The 17,189-nt window shown below is 51.4% G+C and overlaps 1 protein-coding gene across 4 annotated transcripts; it reads right to left on the bottom strand.

Moving 5' to 3' along the window:
• Window positions 1-2,068: 2,068 nt before the first annotated feature.
• Window positions 2,069-11,078, bottom strand: Irak1 (interleukin 1 receptor associated kinase 1). Of its 4 annotated transcripts, XM_026412806.2 has the most exons (14): window positions 10,789-11,077; window positions 10,541-10,708; window positions 10,268-10,399; window positions 10,038-10,141; window positions 9,659-9,847; window positions 9,316-9,380; window positions 8,977-9,091; window positions 8,126-8,244; window positions 7,333-7,540; window positions 6,617-6,682; window positions 5,423-5,659; window positions 4,334-4,724; window positions 3,719-3,877; window positions 2,069-3,180 (listed from the first exon to the last, which is right to left on the bottom strand). In XM_026412806.2, the coding sequence occupies exons 1-14, from the start codon at window positions 10,922-10,924 to the stop codon at window positions 3,119-3,121; spliced, it is 2,151 nt and encodes a 716-aa protein (XP_026268591.2). In that variant the 5' UTR covers window positions 10,925-11,077; the 3' UTR covers window positions 2,069-3,118. The 4 variants fall into 4 exon arrangements, with proteins under 4 accessions (XP_026268591.2, XP_077649681.1, XP_077649682.1 ...); XM_077793555.1 differs by lacking the exon at window positions 6,617-6,682 and having other exon boundaries at window positions 10,789-11,078; XM_077793556.1 differs by lacking the exon at window positions 9,659-9,847 and having other exon boundaries at window positions 10,789-11,078.
• Between the last annotated feature and the right edge of the window lie 6,111 nt (window positions 11,079-17,189).

The raw sequence follows: 17,189 nt of genomic DNA, 5'->3' as shown, positions 1-17,189 counted from the left end.
TGGTGGTGCACACCTGAAGTCCCAGAGGCTTGGGACGCAGAGGCAGTAAGATCACAAGGCTGAGCCAGCCTTGGCAATTTAGTGAGGCCCTAAACAACTTAGTGAGACTGTGACTTAAAATAATAAATAAAAAGGGCTGAGGATGTGGCTTAGTGGTAAATTGCTCCCAGGTCCAATCCTCAGCACCCCCACCGCCACCGCCCTATACAAGAAAGAAAGCAGATATGGTGGTGCATGCCTGTGTCCCAGTTACTTGGGAGCTGAGGCAGGAGGATCACTTGAGCCCAGGAGTTTGAGCTCAGCTTGGGCAATATACTAAGAACCCCCTCAACACAAAAGAGGAAGGAAGAAGGAAGAGACTTAAAATCAGTGACTTAAATGCAATACTTTAGGAAGCTGGAAAAAGATGAGCAAATTATATCTAAAATAAGCAAAAGAAAGGAACTGCTCAAGAGTGAAAATCATGGGCTGGGATTATAGCTCAGTTGGTAGAGTGCTTGCCTTGCATGCACAAGGCCCTGGGTTCTATCCCCAGCACTAGAAAGAAACTAAAACAGCCAAAATGACAGCAACAAAAACCTCAAAACAAAACAAAAAAACATTTCCACAAAACAGCTTCAGGTGCAACTGGATTCACTTATGAATCTATCAAACATTTAAAAAATAAATAACATTAAATATGTATAAGAACACAAGAGAATTATCTCAGCTACTCTAGAGGCTGAGGCAGGAGCATCGCAAGTTCAAGGCCAGCCTGGGCTACTCGGTGAGACCCTGTCTCAAAAAATAAAAGCTGGGGGTGTAGCTCAGTGGTAAAGTACTTGCCTAGCATGCACAAGGCCTGGGTTCTATCCCCAGCACACAAAACAAAATGGGAGAGAATGATTTCCAGTTTATTCTATGAGGCCCTGAGAGGAAAACCAGAAAAAAAGATATTACTAGACATGAAGACCAATAGCCTTTATGAACATAGATACAGAAGTTCTCAAGATATTAGCTAATGAATTCAGCAATATATAAAACGATAACATACCATAACCAAATATAGTACTATTTTTAGGTCTGGTATAACATTTGAAATTCAATGTGATTTATCACATACACGAATAGAATAAAGGAGAAAAATCACATAATCATCGCAATAGCTGCTAAAATATCATTTGAAACATTCAGTAATGCTTCCTCCAGTTCAACAACCATCTATAATAAGAAAATTCTCAAACATCTAGGATAAAATGATAAAATTCATCTATGCCAGTCCTATGGCTACCATCATAATTAGTGGTGAAAAACAACACTTCATCTAAGAAGACTGAGAACAAGACAAGGATGTTCACTTTTACCCTTTGTATTCAACATTTGACTAGAGACCGTAGCCAGTGTACTAAGTCAAGAAAAACAACTGATATATATAGATTGTAAAGGAAGAAGTAAAACTGTCTTTACTTGCTGATGAAATGGTTGTACATATAGATTCTCCCAAGGTATTTATCCCCAAAGTACTAGAACTGGTAAGTGAATTTAACTAGAGTCGGAATATATGGCCCATATATAAAACTCAACTGTATTTATATATATATATAATCAATGAACAACTAGTAAATGAAATGAAGGTACTACTTACGATGAAATAAAAAAACCATGAACTAGCCAGGCACAGTGGTGCACACCTGCAATTCCTGCGGCTTGGGAGGCTGAGTCAGGAAGATCACTAGGGCAAAGCCAGCCTCAGCAAAAGCAAGGCCCTAAGCAACTCAGTGAGACCCTGTCTCTAAATAAAATACAAAATAGGGCTGAGGATGTGGTTCAGTGTCCTTGAGTTCAATCCCCAGTACCCGCTCAGAAAAACCATGAACTATGTAAGGAAAAACTTAATGATGTTAAAGTATGAAGCTGCAGCACTGTGGACCTATTCCCAGTCTGAGCCTGGCTACCTGGGAGTAGAAACAAGAGCCCCCACAGGATGAGCAGCCTGGAGTTTGGGCTGGAAACTCAAGAACCCTGAGACGTGATGTGCTAGAAAGCTCAAGGCTTTCAGAGCAAGAAATTGTACAAATATAGCCAGATATTGAAAGGTAAGTTTTTATTATGCAAGGACAACTTGGACTTCACCAATGCCTAGCTTCATGGGGGCATGTAGTGTGACTCATGATTGTGAACACAAAATCACTGTAAGCCTGTGCTACAGCCCTGGGCTACTTTTGAAGAGGACATTTAGTTGCACAAAACCTGACTTGCTTTTAAAAATGTGAGTCACATTTTCTTTTTCCCCAAAATATTGCTCTTCCCCTTCTGCCTCATCCCCAACTTCCTGCTTACTTGGGGCCTCTGTCTGGGTGACACAGGGCTTAGCCTTGCCAGACCTTGGGTAGCAGCCTCTCTGCCACGACCAGTGCCTGGGCCTGAGGCTGACACTTTGGTCTCTGGAGTCTGACTGGGCTTAGAGCCCATCTGCGGTGCCTAGGGGTGGTCTGGCTAGCGGGTGGTCACATTAGGCTAGCTCATGGCTCTCCAGGGCAGCCTGCAGACACGAGCCCAAGGCAGGGGGCACTGCTGGATTCTCTGGGATTTTAGAACTGTCTTGCCTCTACTAGTGGACTGAAGCACAAGATAGCCATACTTTCTTTTCCAAATTACAAGTGACTGGGAGGGCCCCAGGCCTCACCGGCTCTGTTGTGTAGAATGGCTGCTTTTCCTCAGTTTTAGGAAAGTCCAGAGATGGGTTAAGGGCTGCTGCAGATGCCCTGCCTAGCTCAAGGGAGCCAGCTCCCACTGTACCAGCAGTCCCACTTGACTCTGGCCACTAGCCTGTTCAGCTAGCAGCCTTTAAATATGCACCAGCCCACCCCTTAGATGATACCTGCTTGCCTCGCCCCCAAGTGATGGACTAAAGGAAGGCTTCCGAGACGTTTTGTCCTATCAGTGGCTTCCAGCAGCCCTCCTGGCTCTGCCTCTGCCCACACCCCCTGAGCTGCAGGGGCCACCACCCACTCTTCCCTGCCACGACAGGTCCCCACCCCTGCTGCCTGTAGGCTGCTGAGAGGGTCATGTGCAATGAGAACTTCCAACCATGAGAACTTTGACTTCTGGGTCTGGGGGATCTGCCCAGGTGGATAAATCAGCTCTGAAATTCGTCACTCTCTTCAGGTCCCTGTCTGTTTTCATGTTCCAGGTCCAAGCCTAGGAAGAGGAAAAACCACTTAGCAAACAGGGGCAGGCTCCCTGTCTGCTTGAAGCCCTGGCTTGAAGGCTGGGCCATGCTTCTTTCTCAGCTCCTGGGGAACTCTCTGGAATCAATTGAGGGCTTTTATTTCTAAGCAGCTCTTCAAATAGTCCCTGGAGTGGAAAATTCCTGCTGGGGCTTCATATTTTCTGGGAGCAAGGGGAACTGGCATCCTCAGGTTAAGGGAAGGTATTGTCTGTCCTCAGGTGGTGGGGGACCTGGGCCACCAACTTCCTATGGGAGACATGGGGGACAGGCTAGGCTGCTAGCCACCATTAGAAGGAGTGGCTTGCCTGGCCAGCCCACACCCTTGGTGAGTAGAGGCCTTGTCCGTGCAGTCAGAACAAATGCTCTGCTGTTCGGAGTTGGCATGGGGAAGTGCTTCTGTGTACCCTGGAGGTTGGTCATCCAGCTGCAACATGTGGGTAGGGTTGGGAGGGGACTCCCCTGGGGGCTGGATCCCTGGGAAGCTGAGTTGGAAGTGTCCCCAGGTACCTGGGACAGAGCTTGATGACAGCAGCTGCAGGCTGTCCAGGACCCCATCCTCATACAGGGCCAGCTTCTGCACCATTTTCTGTCGGGCTGGGTTGATGATGATCTGCGGTGGCTCTGACGACGACGACGAGGATAAGGCAGAGTTGCCCAGGGGTGATCCTGGGGCAGAGATAGCACCCTCTTAGCTGTCCTTAGCAACTCTTGGTGACACTCTAGCCTCACAAGTCTTCCCAGCACCAAGTCTAGCACCCTGCCTCACCAGCCTCAGGACAGAATTCCTTAGCAAACTCTGAGGCCAGGGTTGAGGGGACTGTGCCATGGACCCAGCTCTCAGGATAGGCAAGGAGCCCAAACTCAGCCTTCCTTGTTTTTGGCTTGCAGGAGTGGGGCAGAAAGGGACTGTTGGCTTTCTCTCATCCACAGGGCATGACCAGGGGAGGGAAAGCATGACAGCACCAAACCATTCTCCATGCCCCTGTGGCCTTGAGCTTGCTAAGGACATAGTGAACTGAACTACTTGGCCCCAATTCTTTCCTCTTCTGATGGCCTGGGTGGGGAATATGGGGGATATTGCCAAAGCAGGCATCTGGTCCCTCTTCTGAACACCCCAGCTACCTTCCATGCATGTGGGCCGAAGGCCTGGGCCACTCCCCCAGCTTGACTCTCCAGCGGTGTCCCCCTGAGTACAGCCAGCCTCTTTGAGGGGTGCTGGGCCTGAGGGGCAGCTTGGGGACAAGTGCCAGGAGTGCAGGGCAGCAGAGAGGCCGGATACACTCTCGTCGCTCTCCACAGGCTGGTTGGGGCTTTTCAGGAGCTGCTGGGCAGCCTGGGCTGGGGCTTGTGAGGGCATTGCCAGGGGCTGCCATGGGACACCCCCACTCTGGACACTGCCAGTGGTAGACACATAGGAGTTCTCCTGTGGGGAAGGAGGGCTAGGGTTGGCAGCTTCTGGTTCCCAAGTAGGCCCTGCCACTGCTTCCTGCAGCTTCTCCAGCCTCTTGTACACCTATGTGGAGAGAAAGACTCTTAAGACATGCAGAGCCAACCTCCTTGTCAAAGCACAGGCCTGCCCTAGGTCATCTAGCACCTACTCTGGGGCTTAGATTGCTGTGGCAGGCCACATACAGCTGCTCTGGGAGCTGCAGGAACCACCAACCCAGCACATCCGACAGCTGGAAAAGCTCTGCCCCTTGCTCCTCTGTTCCTGTCACAAGGAGTGCTGAGAGTCATGGCCACCAAGGCCAAGGACTCTTATTTTTCTCTTTTGCAGTATCCCTAAGCTACACCCTCAGCCTGTTTTATTTTGAGATGGGATCTCACCAAGTTGCTGAGGTCAGCCTCAAACTTGGGATCCTTCTGCCTCTGCCTCCCAAGAACTCTATTTTCAACTGTCACCAGAGGGAAGAGGAGGGAGGACCAAGGAGGGAAGAAAAAAAGGCAGATGCAGTAGCACAGTGTCCCCAGTACGGGACATGGTAAGAGTCCTTTCCTTTTATCACAGACAAGGAATCAAAGCCCCATCCAGCAAAGCAGGTCTGCAGAGTTCTTTGGTTCAGTGGATCACTGCTCCAAGTAGAACCAAAGGGCAAGCAAGGGACGTTGGGAGACGTGTCTGTAGAAACAGACCCAGCAGGCACTGTGTTTAGCTTGCTCCCAGTAGGGCTGGCCACCCTCCCCACAGGCAGCTGGATTTCCCAGGGCTACCTGGGTCATGGGGGGTCTCTTCTTGGCCCGCCGGTGCAGGCAGCAGCAAGCTACCTGACCCAGGACCAGGCCCAGCTGGGGCAGGCACGGCCCAGGCCTGGGGTCCAGGTGCTTCTTATAAATCTGGGCAGCGATGGGAGCAGCCCAGGCGTCTGTGGCTGCACCTCCTTGGAGAGTGGTCTGGGTGCTTTTCAGGGCCACTCCGGCCTCCTCAGCCTCGTCTTCAATCAGGTCTTTCTGTGGGACAGGTACAGTGAGCATGGCTTCTGGGTGACCAGAACTTCAGCTGGATTCCCCACACTCGTGCACACTCAACAGTGTGGTCTTCTTTCTCCAGATTTACTGAACATGCACTGTGTGTCCAGTGCTGCCCCAGGCTCTAGGGATACAATGACAAACAGAACACCCTGGGCCCTACTACACCGAGCCAATTTCTTGGCAGGGGAAGACAGACACCAACAAACCTACTGGCTTGTTAGCAAAACCCATGAGGCCTGAGCAAGAGGTAAAGGAAGAAGAGGTCCAATCTGGTTCACAGCTTGGCTGGGCTGAGTCCCTGTTGAGAGCCACAATGGATAGAAAGCCCCTACACAGGAGAAGTTTGTAAAAGGAAAAGAGCAAACAGTGGCCAAGCAAGTTCTGGGTCCAGGAATTGTCTGAATGCTGCCTGTATGTTAAGTCTTCTTTGCACATGGGGAAACTGAGGCTCAGCAAGGAGCAGGAATTTGCTTCAAGGCCCGGGTCTCATGTCTCTCAGCCCCGACACAGTACACAGTGGGACAGTCAAGAATGCAGGAGTGTGGGTGGACCACGGACCTGCAACTTGTCGGGTAGGGCCTAGGGAAAGGCTTCCTAGTCTGCCCAATTCTCTACCACTGCATTTTCCAGGCCCCTGCCTTCTCTGAGTTCCACTACAGCTCTGGTCCTACAGCACCAAGACTGTCCTCATTCTTGTCCCCAGCCCAGTTGGGGTCTGTCAGGGCCCACAGAATCTACAGAAGAGACAGGTTTCTCCTTGCAAAGTAAAGGAAGCTGTTCAGGGCCCTGCCCACTTTTAAAGATGAGTCAGCAGTGGCAGCAGTGGCAGCCTTCTGTTGGACACTGCGTTCTGGATCATTCACCCTCTGGGGCTGCACCTGTTGATTGCCAGGAGCAGTACCTCCCTCCCTTTCTGCCTTCCCTCAGGAGGCTCACCAGATACTTGGTCCTGGCTCCATGTGTCCTCACAGCCCTCTGGCCAGCCAGGGTCTCCAGCACTACCTAGAGGGCAGGGTGGAGAGTGTTGCCCCATACCGTGGCAGGGAGGTGCTGTGTGCAGAGGAGGCCTCTGGGGTGGGCATGGATCAGGGTTGACAGGGGTGTGGCCCTGGGGTAGGCAGAGGAGGACTGGCTCCCGGCAGGGACGGAGCCAGGTGTTATGGTACCACAGTGTAAGCAATTTGGAGGGCCTGCCTGAGGTAAAAGGATGCAAAATTAAGCCAGGCGTGGTGGTGCACACCTGTATCCCAGCTACTTGGGAGGCTGAGGAAGGAGGATTGCCAATTTGAGGCCAGACTCAGCAACTTAGACCCTGTCTCAAAATAAAATGCAAAGGCCTGGGGCATAGCTCAGCAGTAGAGGGCGTGCCTAGCATGCAGCAGGCCCGGGGTCTAATCCTCAGTACCAGAAAAAACAAAAACAAAAACAAAAAGCCCCCCACAAAGAATACAAAATTACAAACACGAAATCAGGCACAGGGGAAGGAAGGAGACTGCAAGGCAAGGAGTGCTCTGGAGCTGAGGCTTTCTTTGCTCCTTACCTGGATGACCTTTGGCCTTCACACACAATACTCCAGGCCTTCCTACCTTTAGCTACTGGTGGCTTTTCCTCCCCCCCCCCACCCCAGACCAGTACACAAGCTAGCAGCTCACCACCCCAAAGCTGAAGGTGTCAGTGTCCACAGCCAGCCGGCCCGTCTTGATGTACTCCTCAGGCAGGTAAGCCAGGGTGCCCCGCACAGTGTGTGTCCGGGCCACAGCACTGCTCTGGCCAGGGTTGGTCCCTGCAAAGCGGCTGAAACGGGCCAGGCCAAAGTCTCCCAGCTTGGGCATCAGTCTCTCATCCAGAAGGACATTAGAACTTGAGGAGGAAAGAGAGGCATCAGCCCAGGCTTGGCCCTGGCCTACTCTGTCCTCCACACCCAAGTGGCCCTGATGAAACTGGACTGGAGGCTGTAAAGTCTGCTGCCTTGCCCATGGATGGTGGCTAGCACTGCCTTGTGTGTCCCAGTTGCTGCTGAGTCCCAGGGTGTCCTTATAACAACTTGGCTTCTGCTCATCAGTGGGGCCCATTGGTGTCCTCATTTCCAAACCTGTGCCATGCAGGGATCCTCAATGCCCTGGAACCCCCAGCTGTGAGTCCCAGGCTGAGCCCATCCCTATATCAGCAGAACTAGGCAAGCTGCCTCTCCCTGGGACACTGGGCAGGGCTCCACAACAAGCAGGGGATACTGCTTCCCTGACCAAAGGTTCAGTCTCTGCAGCTCTCCCAGGGCCCTCCTCACCTCATATTTTAAAATATTTTTTTAGTTGTCGATGGACCTTTATTTTATTTATTTGTTTGCTTATTTACTTATTTCTATGTGGTGCTGAGAATTGAACCCAGTGCCTCACACATGCTAGGCAAGCGCTCTACCGCTGTGCCACACCCCAGCCCCCTCCTCACCTCTTGATGTCTCCGTGGATTAGGCTGGGGCTGTCCTGATGTAAAAACTGAATGGCCCGGGCTGTGCCCAGAAGGATGTCTAGTCGCTGAGTCCAGGAGAGAGGAGGGCAGGCTTCAGCCTGGGGTGACAAAAGGAGCAAAGATGGGGTCTTGAGGGAGGCTGGGGGCAGTTGTTCCTTGACCCCAACCCTCTACCCACTTGTCACTGTGTGGCCTGGAAGAAGCCAGCCATTCCATTATCTGAGTCTCAGTTTCCCCTTCTGGAAAATAAGGAGCAAAACATCCATGATTTAGTTCACGAATGGGAGGAGAAGCAGCTCCTCTAAGACTCTGCAAGGCACTGTGAGCTGGGACAGTGGGGATGTTTCTAGGATTCACAACACAATGTGTGGGGCATAGATTTCTGAAGTTTATTCCTTTGTCCTTGGGTGATCAGGAAGGTGTCAAGGACATTGTCCCCACCCACCCCCAACACAGCCTGAGTGAGAAGGCCAGGAACCTCTTGTCTTGTGTGCGCTTGGCTCTTGTGCCTCATGAGCATGTCACTCAGGCAGGGCCAAGCCTCTGGGCAGCCTGTGCCCATGGATCCCCTTTCCTCAAAGGCTATGCTGATAAAATCTTCCAGCTGCTGTGCTTGCATGGAGCAGAAGCTTGAGCCAATAATCCCCCTTTTAAAATAGTAGCCAGGAAGAGGGCACAGGAAAGAGTTCCGCAGAAAGCAGTGATCCACCTTGGGCCAAACCTTGAGCTAGGTGCCATGGGGGCGCTGATAGCCCAGGCCCTGTGCTGGTCCTGTCCATGTGCAAGAATGTTGTGAGTCCCAGCAAATGCGGTAGGTGAGGTGAGCCTACCTGGAAGTGGAGACGGTCTTCTAGGGAGCCATTGGGTAGGAACCCGTAGACAAGGCAGTAGAAGCCACTCTCAGCACAGTAGCCAGCAAAGTCCACAATATTTGGGTGACGAAACCTGTTTGAAAAGGTAAAGCCTGAGCCCTCTGGTTTTCCAGGCTCCACCACTTCCCATCTGGCCAGACTGGGTGGGCAGCCCTTGTTGTACCCTCACTTTGGCTGGCCCTGGCAGGCCTCAGTAGCTAAGGTAGCCATGTCCTATGGTATGCAGTCCTGGTGCCTGATGGGGCCATGTACAGCTCTCTCCCTCTGCCTTGAGCCAGAGGGACCCCTGAGGCTCACCTTGATAGCTGTTTCACCTCAGTCAGGAAGCTCTGCTTCACCACAGTCCACTCTAGGTCAGACTCCTGCAGCCCCAGGCATAGTGGGAGAAGGGGCAGGGAAAGTAGACAGTATGAGCAACAGCTTGTCAGTCACTTCCAATGCTACCTAACCCAGGCCCAGGACAACAAGGGAGGGGGAAGGGTGTGTATACCCCTTGAACTAGAATCAACACCAAGAGAATTGCTTGGGGGAAGCTTTAGAGTGGGGAGAGACTAGAGCAGTGAGGAGTAGTAAAGGGGAGGGGCTGGAGAAGCAAGGGCCAGAGGACCTTCCAGAGATTTCACCAGGATGCTATACCTACCTCTTTCAGCCTCTTCACGGCATAAGTCGTATTCCTCATCACTGCCTGGTACACACACCCAAAGCCGCCCTCCCCAATCCTGAGCTCCTCAGAGAAGTTGCGGGTTCCCTGGGAAATCTCACAGAGGGGCCAGCAGAATGGGGAGGAGTGGGCCCCCTGCAGTAGGGACACTGTGCTCTTTGGAATTAGCTGTTGGAAGAGACCCTGTGTCAAGTGAAGTCACTGTGTCTTCCCCTCTGCCCAGGCTGCAAGCTGCCCGAACCCCGGCTGCCTTCCAGTTGACTGGACTTGGCCAACTGGGGCTTTGAGGTGCATCAAAGACTGAGTTCCTTCCTCCTTGTGTAGAATTCTTTCCTGGGGGTGGGCAGGGGACACCTACCTTGGTAGAGGAAGGGACTGGAGACAGCAGTGGTGGCTGGACAGTAGAAGGGCTTGGAACAGGGAAGAGCTCAGGACCTGAATGAATCTGGGAGCCTGGAAAAGCTTCATAAAGACACCAGTGAGAGGTAGGCAGAGACCCAGAGACCAGCAGCAAGGTCTACAGCCAGGATCACGGTCTAGGTGGCCCTTTCCTCAGGCCCATCAAGCCCCAAACCTAGGTCCTCTTACCTGGGGAGGGGAGGGTGGAGGCTGAGGAATGCAACTTCCGGGGGCTCCAGGCCTCAGCCTTAAAGGGTTCAGAGTTCTTGCTGGGCATCGGGACAGTGGTGCTGGGGGGTGGAAGAGGGGTGGAAGGGTGCCCTGGGATGCCGAGGAGGAAAAGGAAGGTTGAGGCCCAGGTGGGAGCTCTTCTTGTGGTCCCGCCCCCTCGTTGGGCTCCGTGCCCGTGTCCTCCCATGGGTCCCCCATCCCCAGGGTCCCTGGGGGGCTGCGCGCGCTCACAAGACGTGATGATATCCCGTGCGCGCAGCAGCTGCAGGTGCGTGAGGATGTGCACGAGGTCGGCCACGCGCGCGTTGCGGTTGATCCAGGGCCACAGGACGCTGGCGGTGCGCTGCTCAGAGCGCTCGCACAGCCGCAGCTCTGTCTGGTCGCGTACGATCAGGGCCGCTGCGGGGCGGGGGGCGTCAGGCATCGACGCCAGGAGCCCGGGCCCCCCGCTCCGCCCCCAGTCGGCCGCCACCACCCACCGAACTGGCACCAGTCAGCGGGTTCCAGGGCGTCCATCACTTTGTAGAATCGGCACATGACCCAGGGCGGAACCTCATACAAGAAGTGCTGGGCGCCGGGAACCGCGGGCTCCCCCGGGCCTGGCCCCCCAGCCATTGCCACTGCCGCCGCCGGCCCGGGGCCTCTTGGGGCCACGGCGGGCGCAGGCCTGGGCCTGGGCCGGCCGGGTTCGCGGACACTGACTCACTTCCCCTTCAAGCCGGCCTCGTGCAACGCCCGGCGGGGCGGAAGAGGCGGCGCTCGGGTCCGCCGCCATCTTGCGCCCCGCCGCCGCCGCCGCTGCCCTTGGCCACACGGGGGCGCCTCGCCGCGCCAGAGGGAAGGGGCCCTGGTAGGAAGCGGTCCCCCCCACCCAGGGGTGGCAAGTGAATTGGAGGCCCACGACCACAGACCTTCACCACGGTGTGGTGGGGAGGGTGGACTTTCAGGAGTAGAGGCCCTCTGAATGGGGCTCTGAAGGATGAACGACTCCCATTTCTGGGGACGAAGGTTATGGCAGAGGTACAGGATGTTCCAGAAAGGCGGCTTCTGCCAAGCCTGGTGAACGTCACTGGTAGGCCCAGTTAATTAGTTTTGGCTTTATTTGGGAGGCAGAGGACATCAGTAGAATTCTAGGCAGGAAGGGGTCAGATGTGGGCCACAGAAAGGCCCCCAGTTTGACTGCTCAGCTGGTGACAGGCTGGATGCAAAGAGAACTGTACACCAGGCTACCTCCTGTGCCCTGGATCTCATCTTTTCCACTCCTTCACGAACCTGCACCAGCAATTGTTAGGTCTTGGAAATATCTGCCACATTTCCTTCTTTGCTGGCTCCTCACTAGCACGTGAACACATTTAATGTTTCTTCACAACAGGCTTTTGCTCCACTCCCAGCTTCTGCTGTCCCTCCTCTTTTCTGTCACACTCTGGTCAGTTTGTAGCTCTCCCTGCGGGGAAGGCAGAGTCCAGAAACTTCTCCTACCCTCTTTTCTAAAGCTTACATCAGTCAGTCACCAAGACCTATGTGGCTGAGGTCACAACCTATGACCTCAGCCACATAAGTCTCTTTTGCTTATTTCCTCTCTCTTTTTTTTATATTGGATATTGAACCCAGGGGCACTCTACCACAGAGCTACATCCCCAGCCCTTTTCATTTTTACTTTGAGATAAGGTCTTGGTAATTTGCTGAAGCTGGCCTCAAACTTGCCATCCTCCTGCCTCAGACTTCTAACACCAGCCCTTCCACCCCTTGTGTTCTTCACCCATGGATTTCTCTGGCCACATCTCAGCAGCCACTACTTTCCTAAGGTCTCACTGAATTCTGAGCCCCACCCCTTCCCTAGAGGCCCACTGCCCTTGCCATTAATCATTACCTCTTACCTGCATGAATGTGCTACCTTTCTGAAGGGGCTCACTGCTCTGTTGATCTTCCTGGGGTACAATCACACCACAGCATTTTATTGCATAAGACTTTCCCAAGATTCCCAAAGCCCATGGAGTCCCACCTTTTTACGGTGGCCTACAGGGCTGATAGGTGTATCCCCTGCCCACCCAAGAGTATAGACCTCTGCACACATCAGTGGTCTTAAGCCATTCAGAACCCCTTAGGTGTCCTGAAATATATCTAGCATGCTGTCCCTCAAAGCTGTGAGAATGCAAATGCTCCTGGCATACCCTTTACCAGAAGGTTGAGCTCAAACAGCTGTGGTGAAAACTTCCCAAGCCTCCCCACTATACCTGTCCTCTTGTGCACATCTTCCTAAACTCCCTGAAGCTCCACACCTCTGTGCTTATCTGACCTTCCCACTGCACAGGAGACCCAAAGGTAGCAATGGGGCCTCTTTTCTCCAGCTGGATGCATCCTTGTAAGGCAATATTCCGACAGTCCCTCTTGCCTTAATCCCAACTGCAAGGAGGTTCCCCTATCCACTAGCTTATCCTCTCAGGAATTTAGAACTGTTTCCAGAAACAAGGTCTTCCCAAGACCCATGAATGGTCCCCACTAGAGCCTCTTCCCTGAAGCTACAGCCACTGTAGCCAGTCTTGAAGATGAGGGCGACCGGGCCCTGGGCCCCAATGGCTTCTCATGGAACAATCTTCACTGTGATATATACCAACTCCAGTATCCCAAATTATTATGCACATATGTGCTGAGCTCTATGGTGCAAAGACTTGGTCCTCCTTGGGCACTGAGAGAAATGAGCTCCAGGAACAGGTCTAGCATACAAGAGATGTTCAATGTATATAGGTTGCATTTCAATTCTCTCATTTAACATTCAAGGCCAGGACTTAGAGGGGACTTTTTAGTAGCTGTGCCCACATATGCAGGTGAATCTGGACTCTGGGTGACTCCACAGTCCCACTGCTCCATGCCATTGTCCTCTCCTTCAGCCTAGCACCAGCATGAGCACAGCTGTAGCCTGAGGGGGTACCCTTATAGGAAGCCAGTGACAACAGGGCCTTCTTTGCACATGCCCTTTCCAGGTCAGGGAGCCACATTAGCTGTCAGCAGAGGCCATGCAAGGGTCTCAGCTACAATGGACCACAGGAGTCAGAGTTGGGCGGAGGGTATCCGATAGCATCACAGCACATTGGAACTTAGGAGGTGCCCTGCCATATTGGTAAGGAACAGTAAGTTGTGCAGCAGGCAGACTTAGGCCACACCCTTCCTATCATACAGTGGAGCAGTAGGCCTGGAAAGTACTGACTTGGAGCTGGATAAGGAGGATGCCAGGAAGGCCAGCATATGAAGCAGGCTTCCTTTCCCTCCCATGACAGAGCAGTCCTGAGAGTGGCTATTGGTGTTCAGGGACAGCTGGATCAAATGTGCAACATACCACCATGCTGTCAGGTGAGCTGGAGGGGACTGCTGACTTACAATGAAAGCCCAGACCTTGAGTCACTTTCACAGAGAGATTTATCGAGAATGCTAACAGCACAGGATACAGTACTTCCCAACAAAAGGTGCAAACGCGTCACTTAGAAAGGCATGCTGAGTATTCTTTGCTTTCACATGTATTAAAAAACTTACAAAAATAAAATAAAACTGCGTGCTGCCCATCTTTTCAAATAGTAAAAGAACCTTATGAAAAAACCACTTGATTTTACAACAAAAGACACAAACGGACATTTTTATGTAAATTTATAAGGCAAACTCTTTATATAATAAATAGGTTACAGGGATTCAGTGGGGGGTGTTTTTGAAACGTATACAGGTACATTCAGACAGGTTTACTGAAATGGTACAAATTTCCTTAATAAATTGCCTTTTGTTTTTAAATATATCAGTGCTTTCAGTCATTTGGCTATACACAAAGAACCTTTTTTGAACACTACAAAAAAGCAATCAATATTTTTGTTTTTAAAACGACCTACTTATTTTCTAAAGTAATTGTCCCAAAACACAAAAACTGAAGGTGAATGCGACAGAGGGCTTTTAGAGACCCCCTCCAGCTAAGTCTGTCCTGGGCCTCTCCCAGTACCCCATGCATCCCCCAACTTCAGGCAGGCTTTCCAGCTGGAGCCAGCTCCCTTTAGTACAGGGTGGCCTGTCACTAGCAGCACTGTCTCACAGATCCATTTGGGAGGGGGCCAACATCCTGCCTTGTTTTTCCAGCTACTAAACTCCATGTGCAAATGGTCACTCAAGGCATCACTGTCCTTGCCTGAAGGCATTAAGGGAGCACCAGTCTGTCCCTGTTCTGAGAGCCCAGAACAATCTCAACCAAGGGTAATGGCTTCTGAGAAGGATCTGTTTGCTATGGAAAGGGAAGGGGGTTTGTCACATCCAAATTTTGCTGGGGATCAGATGAAAGCAGAGAGAGACAGCCAGTACCCTCCACTGTCATAACCCCCAGGATGGTAGGGAATAGAGATATCATATTAGTGCTGTATCCCTTGGAGGCAGGATCGGGCAGGAAAGAAGTGTTCTGACTGGTAATGCCCCTGGGGCATATCTTGGAGACAAGAATGCCTCTTGCCCCTCCACCTGGCCTTATCCAGAAACAACAGCAGTCAGGTGGAGAGTGGCCAATCCATCTGCCAACCCACCCCTAACCTGTGTCCACAGTGGGACATAGGGGCATGGGGAACCAGCTGCATACTCAGGCACAAGACCCTTCCTCCTCCCTCTTTAGCAGGGTCAGCTCTGCTCTCATATCCCCTCCTGGCTCTCCTTGAAGGAACAACAATCTTGTCTTTCCTAAAAATAACAATGATGGTAATAATCTGGGGGATGGGGAGCCAAAAGAATTCACTGGATGGAATAAAAACTGATTTTGCTCTAACTTTGAAAATGGCAACACATCAGCTTATTCGGTCTGTTGGCTTGGAATGGGACTCCAGGGCTCAACCTCTTTGAGTGGTTTCTGGATGATCTGGGCAGGGGTCATCTCTTCAGATTGCCCCTCTTGTCTCAGTCACCATTCCCCTCCTTCCGAATGCTTTTTTTTTTTTTTTAAAAAAAAAGGTATCTAGAAGCATTTGTCTCTGGAACAATTACTTTAAACATGGTTACAATACAGACTTCAGTTCAAACACAGAAGAGATTTACTTAGCAAAGTTCCTTTCACCCACCAAAAATTACACAAATATAAGCCTCAACACCACAGTTAAGAGGACCAGTAGAAAGAACCTCAAGTTTGGAACACAAAAGGAGGGAAAAGAAAAACAAACCAAACCCAAACAGAAAAACCCCAGAAAGACAAGGAAAGGGTGAAGAAGGAAAGGGAAGGAGAGCAAACACAGCACACATTACAGTGTCCAGGTACACGGGGAGCCCAGCACGAGGAAAGGGCTCGGCACACATTGAGTAACAGTCCTGGTGATATTTGGTCATATATTCATCAACTACTGACTCTGGAGCGGCTGTTATTGATTGAAGCAGTGACAAATCAAATGGAAAAGGAGGCCGTGGTAGCAAGGGAAGGAGCAGGCTTCAAGTTCTGTAAGCCTTTTGCACTCCACTGTCCAGCTCCCCAGAAACACTGAACCGGGTGGGCCCTGCTCCATCCGGGCAGGGCTAGAGGTCACTGGGTGAGGCTAACTCAGGCGCTGATTTCACATCAGTCACAAAGCACACACGTGGACACCCACCTGTCAGTGGCCAATCAGCGGCAATGGCCTCTCATCTCCTCTGCCCCCATCCCAGGCTGGCTAGGAAAGAACGTCGCGACCCACTGCTAATACTGAACGCATACTGAAACAGGCCCTGGGACATGGGCCCAGAGGCTGCCCAGCTCCAGTCTTCCAAGGGGCCTGAAGGTAGACCGGCCACTCAAAGGGCCTACGACCGTCTCTCTGTTGGATTCTGGCCTCAGAGAAGCAATGATATGGGGAGGGGTAGATTTTGGCCCTAGTGATTATAATGCTCTCTGCTTTGGAAGAACAAGTTTCTGGATTTTGTTTTTTGGTGTTTTTAATTACTTAAAAAATGATCAAAGAGAACTGTTACAGCTAAACTCTCTAGCGGTATTGCTCATTAAGAAATACAAAAGCAAATGCAATTACTCGTGGGAGAGAAGAGAAAGGGACACTTCTGGCATCTCCACTACTTCCTGGAGTGGACCCAGTGGACTGCCCCATGTGGTTCTGGGGTCCCTGACATTCTACCTGGTGTAGCTCATGGGTTCAGAGACAGGATAGGTCTCATCTCCCCTCCAGCCATCAGACCCAGTAAAGTAGGGAGGGTGAAATGCTTCGAGTCTTGCTGGTGGGGAAGCCTACCATGGGCTCCCCCAGCCAGGTCACTAGGATGGGAAAGCTGGGCCACCCCTGTGCATCCAGTTCTCCACCACCCCTTGAGGTGGAAAAGACCAGGCTGTGCCAATGACTACATTCTGGACTTCGGCAGGTTGAGGGAATACTCCTGCACCCAGAATCTTAGGATCCCTTTCATAAGCACAAGAGAAACAGTGCAAAACCTGGGTGCTGCCTAGAGCTTCCTTTGCTTGGCATAGGGAAGCCCTTGGAAGAAGTGAGGAGAGACCACAGATCTGCTTGGACCAAAGAAGTGACCAGCAGACAGATTTGTCATTTTTTTTTCTTTTTTCTTTTTATTTTCCCTTGTCCTATGCTATGGTAATCAGAAATATTGTAATTAAGCAACAGGTATAATTTTAACAGGTCTTTTTGTGTGTGTGTGTGTGTAGAGCCACAAGCAAAATGAGTTTATAATTGTGCAATATACAGATATATATATATATATATATATATAAAAATCCAACTGCTTTGTGTGTCTAGTTGGTGCATAAAATAAAAGGGACAGGAAAACTAAAAGCAAAACTAAAAAGCAAAACAAAAGCCCAGGACAGAGGAAACAAAGCAGGCCTATGTGTATAGTCTATAAGTTACTGGATATAATCAGGGTCACCAGGAAGAACAGC

The sequence above is a fragment of the Urocitellus parryii genome, chromosome X, assembly GCF_045843805.1.
Source record: "Urocitellus parryii isolate mUroPar1 chromosome X, mUroPar1.hap1, whole genome shotgun sequence".
NCBI classification, from domain to species: Eukaryota; Metazoa; Chordata; class Mammalia; order Rodentia; family Sciuridae; genus Urocitellus; species Urocitellus parryii.
Note: the sequence above shows the minus strand (reverse complement) of the source record. Positions and strands in the feature narration are given on the sequence as shown.

Coding starts and splice junctions, on each gene's coding strand:
- Irak1 (XM_026412806.2), bottom strand. CDS start 10,924: ATGGCTGGGGGGCCAGGCCCGGGGGAGCCCGCGGTTCCCGGCGCCCAG. Junction 9,381..9,658: donor CCGTGAAGAGGCTGAAAGAG/GTAGGTATAGCA, acceptor CTGGGGCTGCAG/GAGTCTGACCTAGAGTGGAC. Junction 4,725..5,422: donor AGAGACCCCCCATGACCCAG/GTAGCCCTGGGA, acceptor CTCTCCACATAG/GTGTACAAGAGGCTGGAGAA.